The sequence below is a fragment of the Sorex araneus genome, chromosome 9 (assembly GCF_027595985.1).
Source record: "Sorex araneus isolate mSorAra2 chromosome 9, mSorAra2.pri, whole genome shotgun sequence".
Lineage (NCBI taxonomy): Eukaryota > Metazoa > Chordata > Mammalia > Eulipotyphla > Soricidae > Sorex > Sorex araneus.
Window position 1 is genome coordinate 8120441 of NC_073310.1, and position 9502 is coordinate 8129942.

The 9502-nt window shown below is 61.2% G+C and overlaps 1 protein-coding gene across 3 annotated transcripts in view; it reads right to left on the bottom strand.

Annotated features, from left to right (window-relative positions):
* The window catches only part of NOS1 (nitric oxide synthase 1), an 85315-nt gene that overhangs the window by 10774 nt on the left and 65039 nt on the right, over window positions 1-9502 (bottom strand). For all 3 annotated transcript variants that reach the window (XM_055147004.1, XM_055147002.1, XM_055147003.1), the window contains 3 exons: window positions 2898-3091; window positions 1278-1447; window positions 446-656 (listed from right to left, as the gene is read on the bottom strand). In XM_055147004.1, the coding sequence (XP_055002979.1) occupies window positions 446-656; window positions 1278-1447; window positions 2898-3091 (575 nt within the window). The remainder of the gene's footprint in view (window positions 1-445; window positions 657-1277; window positions 1448-2897; window positions 3092-9502) is intronic.

The following is a 9502-nucleotide window of genomic DNA, read 5'->3' on the forward strand; positions in this document are numbered from 1 at the left end:
CGCATGTGTGTGTGCATGTTGTGTATGCATGTGTGTATGTGTGTGTGCGTGCGTGTGCGTGTGTGCGTGCGTGTGCGTGTGTGTGCGTGTTGTGTGCATGTTGTGTATGCATGTGCATGGGTGTGCATGTGTGTGTGTGTGTGTGTGTGTGTGTGTGTGTGTGTAGGGTCGGGGGATCAGGTTTCTTGGCCACTGAGGGGCCCGAGGTCAGGGGCGCCTCCTGCCTGCCTGAGGCCACAAGCCCCTCTTGGGAGTGGTGTGAGGAGGGAAAAGCGGAGGCCAGGAGGGGGTTCGTCTGCTGGTCCTGCAGATCACCCCAGCCAGGGAGCGCCTGTGCGAGCTGCTGACTCTTGAGGGGTCTGGGGCCCCCATGGGGAGTTCCCCCTCCCCCAGGGCTCAGGCCCGGCAGCGGGAGGGTGGACGGGTGGGGCCAGGCGCTGCCCACCTCGGGTGCGGTAGGAGAGCACGGCCACGGTGAGGTGCACCTCGTCGGGGTACATGTCCGGGGACGAGCTGATGGAGTAGTAGCGGGGCTGCAGCAGGGACAGCTGCGTGAGCAGCAGCGTGGCGGGCATCTGCACGGACGGGAACTCCTCCAGCGCCTCCACCACCGTGGGGTTCTTGCCCCACTTCCACTCCTCGTACTCCTGCAGGCCCTGTGCGGGGAGCGGGCCGAGAGTCGGGGCCGGGCCGGGGCAGGCGGGTCCGATCCGCTCCCCCTCTCACCCCCCTCCCGCAGCAACGGCGCCGGGCCTGGTGGGCTCCAGGGAGCGTCAGCTGAAACCCCCACACTTGGGGGCTGGGGCGACAGCACAGCGGGTAGGGCGTTGGTCTTGCATGCGGCTGACCCAGGTTCAAGCCCCAGCATCCCATAGGGTCCCCTGAGCACCGCCGGGAGTAATTCCTGAGTGCAGAGCCAGGAGGAACCCCTGTGTATTGCCGGGCGTGACCCAAAAATCAGAAAAAAAAAAACAAACCCAAGAAAGCCAAACAAAACCCACACCCGGCTCCCACCTGCTGGGGCGGCCACATGTGTGCGCATGCATGTGTATCTGTGTGTGGAACGGGAAGTGTGGGGGGAACCAGGATCTCGGAAGGTGAGAAGGGGCTGGGCTGCCTAACAGGGTCCAAGTAACCCCCGCCCCCAGCTCAGCCTGGTCCTGCCCTCCCCCGCCCCACCCCCAGTTGGCTCAAGGCCGCCACCTGCTGGCTGGCAGGTGCAATGCTCATCGTGGGGGCGGGGGCGGGGCGGGAGGTGGACACAGGCCAGGACCCACCTTGCTGAGGACCAGCAGCCGCTGCTTCTCGCTCTCGCTGGTGGCCAGGGAGGCGAACTGCTGCAGCTGCAGCGGCGTGGGGGGCGTGGTGATGTCCAGGTAGTACTTGAAGGCCTGGAAGATGGTGCAGGGCGGGAGGCGGGCCTCGTCGGTCCAGTTGCTGATGACTCCTGTGGGGGACACAAGGACCGGGTAGGTGGGGGAAGGGGAGGGGGTCGGAGAGCCAGGCCTGGCCTCCAAGCCCGAGAGATGCACCCTAGCCCCGACAGGGGGCGCGGTGGGCACGCTGGGCCATGCCATCACCTCACGCCTGCCAGGAGCAGATCTAAAAGCATCTCACACCACAGAGACTGGCACACATTCAAAAGAACAGAAGCAACCAGTGCTGGCGTGGATGTGGGGAAAAAGGGGCGCTCCTTCACTGTTGGTGGGAATGCCGACTGGTCCAGCCTTTCTGGGAAACAATATGGACAGTCCTTCAAAAACTAGAAATTGAGCTTCCATATGACCCTGCAATACCACTTCTGGGAATATATCCGGAGGATGAAAAAAAGCACAGTAGAAATGACATCTGCACCTATATATTCATTGCAGCACTGTTGACAATAGCCAAAATATGGAAACAACCCGAGTGCCCTAAAACAGATGACTGGTTAAAGAAACTTTGGTACATCTACACAATGGAATACTATGCAGCTATTAGGAGAGATGAAGTCATGAAATTTGCTTATAAATGGATAAACACGGAGAGTATCATGCTAAGTGAAATGAGTCAGAAAGAGAGGGACAGGGCTGGAGCGATAGCACAGCGGGTAGGGCGTTTGCCTTGCATGCGGCCAACCCAGGTTCGATTCCCAGCATCCCATATGGTCCCCTGAGCACCACCAGGAGTAATTCCGGAGTGCAGAGCCAGGAGTAACCCCTGTGCACGACTGGGTGTGACCCAAAAAGCAAAAAAAAAAAAAAAAAGAAAAAAAGAAAAAGAAAGCCTATCAGCGTGTCTGCCTCAGGTGGAAACTTCTGGAGACTCTCCACAGACCTTTCAGACTGGACCTCAGGCCCACGCCCTGCCTGGCCTTTAGGCTCCAGCTGCCTGTGCCAGTGGCATGTGGCTGTCCCACGGGGGCTACGGAAGGCCACGGCCGGCCCTGGGGGCTCACCTGGGCCTATGGCAAACCCTGGCACCTGTTTGCAGGCAAAGTGCTCCAGCCGGCTGTCGGGACGAGACCAGCCAGAACTGTGGCCCCGTTACGGGGCCCCGGAAAGTGCGGGGCAGGGCGCCTTCACCTGTTTGCCCGGCGCGCCCCAGCGCGCTGGCCCTGAGCCCCCACCTACTCCCCAGCGTCCCAACACGCCCACGTGCCTGCCCAGGGCGCCCCCACCCCGTGCTCCCCTAGTGCTCACCCAGGTCCCCACGGGCCCACCCGGGCACCCCCTTCCCGCGCACGACCACCCTATGTCCACTCATGCCCACTTGGCGCCCCTGCGCATCCATGCAGCGACCTCCCATGCCCCCCCCACAGATCCAGCTCCCTGGGGGCTCACCGAGGTCCCCACCCCGCGCTCACCTGGCGCCCTCTGCGCGCGCGCCCAGCACCCCCGCGCGCCCCGCGCGCTCACCCAGCGCCGTGTTCCGCTCCTCCAGAAGCTCCACCTTCAGCACCTGGTCGGGCGGCGGCGCGTCCTCCAGCCGCGCGATGAGGGCGGACACCAGGTCGTCGTGGTTGCCCGGGAAGACGCCCAGGTGGTCGCCGGGCTGGTACTGCAGCTCGGGGTTCCCGTTGGTGTGGAGGCGCACGAAGATGGTGGAGCGGCTGCAGGGCGCACGCGGGCAGTGAGGGGGCGCCGCCCTCCCCCCCCTCATCTGTGGTCCGTGGTCCGGCTCCCCTCCCCCACCCCTTCCGCGAACCCTGGCGGGGTGGGGGTGGGGGCTGGGGGGAGGGGGTCACGCCCCCACGTCTCCCTCCTCCTGCTCAGGCTCCCCTGTTCCCTGGATCTTCTCGGGGTGCTCCTCCTCCCCTTCCTCACGGTACACTAGGCCCAGAGCAGTCGGGGTAGACCCCCCCCCCGTGGATGGATTAGCACAATCAAGGGGGTCCAAGGAGACACCCCAGAAGCAGCCTCGTGCCCGTGGGGTCTCAAACTCTCAGGCGCTGGGTTTGGGGCTGCAGGGAGGGGGGGGGGACCTGGCCTAAAGGAGGGGCTTCCCCGAGGAACTCATGGAAGGTGCTAGAAAGCTCTCACCCCCTGGGGCTCCTCTCACACAGTGCTGAGACCCCCGGGACAGCCGAGCCCTTGATCCTCTCACATGTCAGTCACATGCAGTGCGGGGCTGTTCATCCCTTCTCCGAGGTGGTATGTAAATCAACACTTGAATAGGCCGCTGGGCTGGCTATTGAAAGGCGGGCTTTTTTGGCACAGCCAAGAGCCCTTTGTGCTGCAAATAGCCACCATTATTAAAAATAGTTGCGCCCGCACATTCGATTTTGGGGGGCGGGGCATAGCATGTAATTTTTTTCTTTTTTCCTTGAAGCAAGGCACCCCTGCGCTTGGTTTGGTAGAAGCTGCAGGTGGCGATGGTGGGGTCTGGGGTTCCCTTCTGCCTCTTCTGGGTAAGTGTTTCCCCTCTCAGGGCACTCGGCCTGTCAATCACCGGGTCCTGCAGGGTCACCAGCCTTTGGTTCCTGGACAGCAAAGCCAGCCTGGGTCCGGGAGGGGAATGGGCAGAGCCGGCCGCCAGCAGGGGGCGCTGTGGGGCCGCTGATCTGGGCGCCCAAGGCAGCCTTTGCAAACCCTTTCCCACTTTCTCCCGGAGCGTCACGAATCCCTGGCGGAGTCTGTTTGCCTGTGTTCTTTCGGCCGGCACAAAATAGAAATGCGGAGGACCCGGACTTGCTGAGCTGGCTCCTGTCCTCAGCCACTTTCCCAAACCCAGTTCTCTGGCGTGCGGCTGGATGTGGCCAGGCAGGCGAGGAGAAGCAGGGGTGGGGGGGGCGCGGCTGGCAGGTGAGCGAGAAGGCGGACGCTCCCCAGCCCCATTGGGGGCTCCCCCAGGGAGCCCAGCAAGCTGCAGACAGGCTGGGCTGGCTGAGAAACCCCCTCCCCCCCGCTGAGGCTGCCCTGGTCACCCCCAGGGACCTCGGCCCGGAGAGCAGAGAGCACGGCCAGAGTGAGCATCTGACACCTCAGCTCTGTTCGGGGCTTCTGTATAGTTACCTAAAAATAAAAACGCTGAGGGGCTGGAGTGACAGCCCAGCAGGCTGGGCATTTATTTGCCTTGCACGGGGTCGACCCGGGTTCGAACCCTGGCATTCCACAGGGTCCCCTGAGCACTGCCAGGAGTAATTCCTGAGTGCAGAGTCAGAGTAGCCCCTGAGCACTGCTGGGTGTGACCCAAAAGAAATAAATAAAAATGGTGATCAAAAACTTGGGATACATCGGGGCTGCTGGGAAGTGCTCAGGAGGGAGAAGTGGCCGGTATCAGGAAGGCAAACGGGCTCTGCCGGGCCCTGCCCCTGAGCGTCTCCGTGCGAGCTGTATTTAGATCCACAGGGATGCATCACACACACACACACACACACACACACACACACACACACACACACACACACACCCGCACGGGGTGTGCTTGGCGGTGGTTCAATGACAGTTTTGCAGATAAAAGAACAGTTGCTAACTTTCAGCCACGCTGGGCCAAAAAAAAAAATAAGGCGAGTGTTCACAGTAAACTGTCACTCGAGAGCTGTTTGAGTTAATAAGGTTCGTTCATTCAACCGATTTACACTGTCAGGCCCAGGTTGTGGGTGGAAAGAGGGAGAGGGACGGAGGGACTGGGGGTGGAGAGAGAGACAGAGAGAGAGAGGGAGAAGAAAAGAGAGAGAGGGAGAGGGAGGGAGAGAGAGGGAGAGAGAGGGAGAGGGAGAGAGAGAGAGGGAGAGAGAGGAAGAGAGGGAGAGGGAGAGAGAGGAAGAGAGGGAGAAAGACAGGAAGAGAGAGGGAGAGAGAGGAAGAGAGGGAGAGGGAGAGAGAGGAAGAGAGGGAGAAAGACAGGAAGAGAGAGGGAGAGACAGAGAGAGGGAGAGAGAGGAAGTGGAGGAGAGGGAGAGAGAGAGTGAGAGAGAGGGAGAGGGGGAGGGAGAGAGTGAGGGAGAGAGAGGGAGAGAGAGGGGGAGTGAGCGCGAGGGAGAGAGAGAGGGAGAGAGGAAGAGAGAGGGAGAGAAAGGAAGAGAGGGAGAGAGAGGTAGTAAGAGGGAGAGAGAGGGAGAGGGAGAGAGAGAGGGAAAAAGAGGGGGAGGGAGAGGGGGAGAGGGAGAGGGAGAGAGAGAGGGAGAGAGGGAAGGGAGAGGGAGAGAGAGGGAGAGAGGGAAGGGAGAGGGAGAGAGAGGGAGAGGGGGAGAGAGAGGGAGAAAGAGGGAGAGAGAGGGAGAGAGGAAGAGGGAAAGAGAGAGGGAGAGGGGGAAAGAGAGGGAGAGAGAGATGGGGAGAGAGAGAGAGGGAGAGATGGAGAGATGGAGAGAGACAGAGACAGAGACAGATGGTGGGGGGAGAGAGGTCCAGGGACATTAGGTACTCAATTCTCACTGACAAGTGACCTTCGAGGATCTCAGAGGGGCAGGTGGTGATAGAGGTGGGGGTGAGGGGCTACCTGACCCTCACCTGATCCCTGACCCTCAGCCGAGCACTCTGGGGAGGTCTGTGTGGCACCTGACTCCTGAACAGCGAGGCATGGCCCCACCAACATCTGGGGGAACAGGGCCGCCCTCGGGGAGCTAGCATGTGCAAAGACCCTGAGGTAGGAAAAGGTGCAGCATGTCAGAGGAAAGGAGGGACATTGGGAGAGTGGCCAGCAGAGTGGTGGGCAGTGGGTGGTGGGGGCAGAGGGAGGGCCCTGGCATGATCTGGGGGGCTGGGAGCTGGGGGTTCACCCTGATTCCCATGAGGGGCGGGGCTGAGGGCCAGGCCTAGAGGTGTTCACGGGTGCTGGGGTAGCCCTCTGCGCCATCTCTCCGGCCCTCAGTCTTCAGAGACTTATTCTGGGAAGGGGTGACAAGTCCAGCTTCTGTTACGGCCACCCAGACGGGCTGAGTGGGCAGAGGGGCAGGGACAGGCCCCGCGTGTAGGAAGGAGTGAAGAGTGGCATAAGCCGAGATGGAGCCTGTCCACCCGGGGGGCCCCAGGGCCCTGCCACGTGCTTCCCAGCAGCCCCTGCTCTGTGCCCCCTGCCTGCCTCCTGCCGACTCTCCCCCCACCTCCTCCTCCTGGCTTCCAGGACCCCCGAGCCGGAACCCGCCCGCCTTCTTCTCTGTACTTGGGGCTATCTGGTGTCCCTGGGAATCCTCCTCCCGGCCGGACAGAGAATGCGATCACTTTTCACTGCAGCTCGGCAGAGATGTCTGCCGACTTCCCCTTCGGCAGCTCGCTGCCCTCAGGGGTCTCTGGGGCCGCGATTTGCGCTGTTTTGTTTAGGGAGTCACAGCCCGACTAGGGCCTTGGGCAGGGGAAAGGAGGGAGAATTTCAAGACCTTCGCACTTAGCTATCCCTTAAGGCAAAACACATCCCGGACGGCTGGAAAGGGCACAGGAAGGCCCAGCGCTGGGCGCCCCAAAGCAGGGGTTGCCGAGACAACTCCGTCCGCTCCGTGCGGGTCTGTGAGGACCCCGAGAGCTGGCGAGATGTCCCCTCTAAGCCGTCAGACCAGCCAGCTGCCCGTCCCCCGAGACGGAGGGGACTGACCCTGGGTCTTGGTCCCAATCAGCGCCCAGACACGTGTCGACGGCTCTTCTAGTTCTTTGGGGGCGGGGGTCTCTCCAGGCTTGCAAGTTCCATCCCCCTGCCCCCTACCACCCCCTACCACGTCACTTGTCACTTAACTCTCACCTGCCCCCAGCACAGAAAGGGAGGGTGTGATGGGTACGGGGCGGGGGGGTGGCAAACCTGGCGATGCTCAGGGCTGACTCCTGACTCTGCACTCAGGGATCACTGGTGGCGGCTTGGGGGCGCCGGGGATAGAGCCTGGTCGGTCACAGGCAAGGCAGGCAGCTCACCTGCTGTCCTTCTGCTCTGCCCCACCCTGGGTATTTTATTTTATTTTTATTTTTATTTTATTTTTGCTTTTTGGGTCACACCTGGCAATGCTCAGGGGTTACTCCTGGCTCTGCACTCAGGAATTACTCCTGGTGGTGCTCGGGGGACCATATGGGATGCTGGGAATCGAACCCAGGTCAGCCGAGTGCAAAGCAAACGCCCTCCCCACTGTGCTATCGCTCCGACCCAACCCTGGGTATTTTAGACCTAAAGGCCCTTGCTGAGCCAGAAAGTTTTCTATTGTGAACACTGCATTTAACTCATTACTCAAAGGGTTTTTTCCCAGCTTGGTTCGTCTTTTTTTTTTTTTTTTTTTGCTTTTTGAGTCACACCCGGCAATGCTCAGGGGTTATACCTGGCTCTGCACTCAGGAATTACCCCTGGCGGTGCTCAGGGGACCATATGGGATGCTGGGAATCGAACACAGGTCAGCCGCGTGCAAGGCAAACGCCCTCCCCGCTGTGCTATCACTCCAGCCCCATTTTTTGCTTTTTGAGTCACACCCAGTGATGCTCAGGGGTTCCTCCCACCTCTGCACCCAGGAATCACTCCTGGTGGTGCTCAGGGGGACCCTATGGGACGCCGGGGACTGACCCCGGGTCGGCTGTGTGCAAGGCAAACACCCTGACCGCTGAACTATCACTCTGGTCCCCCAGTTCATCGTTTTAATATCTGAGGATCCAGACCAGCGTTCCTGGGCTTACGTCACGTGAAAGGTCGGCCGTCTGCGGGGACAGCGGGCCTGGGGAGACGTGCAGGTGTGGGGAGCCGGGAGGCTGCGGGACCGGGGCAGGCATGGCGGGCACCCCCTCTGCTTGGCGTGTGCCACTGGCCGTGTGCACGGGCTCTGCAGTGCTGGGGAGCCTTGTGTCCAGCCGGTCAGGCCTGCTGATTCTGGCGCCGGACATCCAGGTCTCGAGTCCTCTACGGCCTGACAGTCTCTTATCCTGTCTGGCATGTGGATGACAATGGTGCTGACTCTCCCGGGACAGGGGGCCCAGAGAAGGGCTCAAAACACGGCCTGGCCTGTAGAACATGCTAGACAAGTGCCAGCCACCTTTTCAGCCACCGTCATCGCTTGCGGTGGCACTCAGAGGGCCCGGCGGGCTTGCCCAAGGCGCCCGAGCTGGCGTTGGCAGAGCCAGGGTTGGGGGCAGCTGCCTGGAGTGTCCTCTGCGCTCCGTGCATGTCCCCCACCGTCCCCCGCCAAAAAAAGGATCAAGATTTCTAAGATGCTTCATGTCACAGCAAACGGGAAGATGCCCTGACAAGGGGCCATGCAGAGACGTTTTCTTTCTTTCTTTTTTCTTTTTTTTTTTTTTTTTTGCTTTTTGGGTCACACCTGGCGATGCTCAGGGGTTACTCCTGGCTCTGCACTCAGGAATTACTCCTTGTGGTGCTCGGGGGACCCTATGGGATGCTGGGAATCGAACCCGGGTCGGCTGCGTGCAAGGCAAATGCCCTCCCCGCTGTGCTATCGCTCCAGCCCCACAGCAGAGACGTTTTCTCTGGCACCGAGAAAACGATAGCGCAAAGCTGCCAGAATCGGCGCGGGGCGGCTTGAGTCTGGGAGTGTCCAGGTTCTGAATGAACCGCCGAGAGGGCCCCGTCTGCAGCCCTGGGCGGCCGCAGAGTGTCCTGATCAGGATGGGTGTCAGCACGGCCTTCGCCCCGTGGCTGTGGCCCCAGGACCCCTACTGCACTGTGACCACACTGCCAGCAGGACCCGGCCTGGCGCATCCCGAAGCCATGAAGCTCGGTTGCCGGGGGAGGAAACTGGACCCAGGCGTGCTGGTCAGTGTCCTCGGCTGCCTGGCCGGGGGGGGGGCTCTAACTGGGAAGCTCTGAATTTGGGGACAACGAACAGTTGTCATTGGGATCCAAGTGCTTCAGCCACAAGCAAACGGAAGGGGATTTCTGAGCATCTGGACGTGGGAATGAACCGCCCCCACTGGGGTGAACCATCCTCCCTAAGGCGCCCAGCGGAGGCTGGACAGACACGGAGAGAAGGGCCCTGGCCAGCCAGGCAGGACAGTGGCTGCTGGCGGAAGCCCGGGTGGCCAACTCTCCGCCAGGGCGCGGCTCCCAGGGAAATGCTCAGGGGTCTTCGCCTCACCCTTTCTGCCGCCCCCTCTCCTCC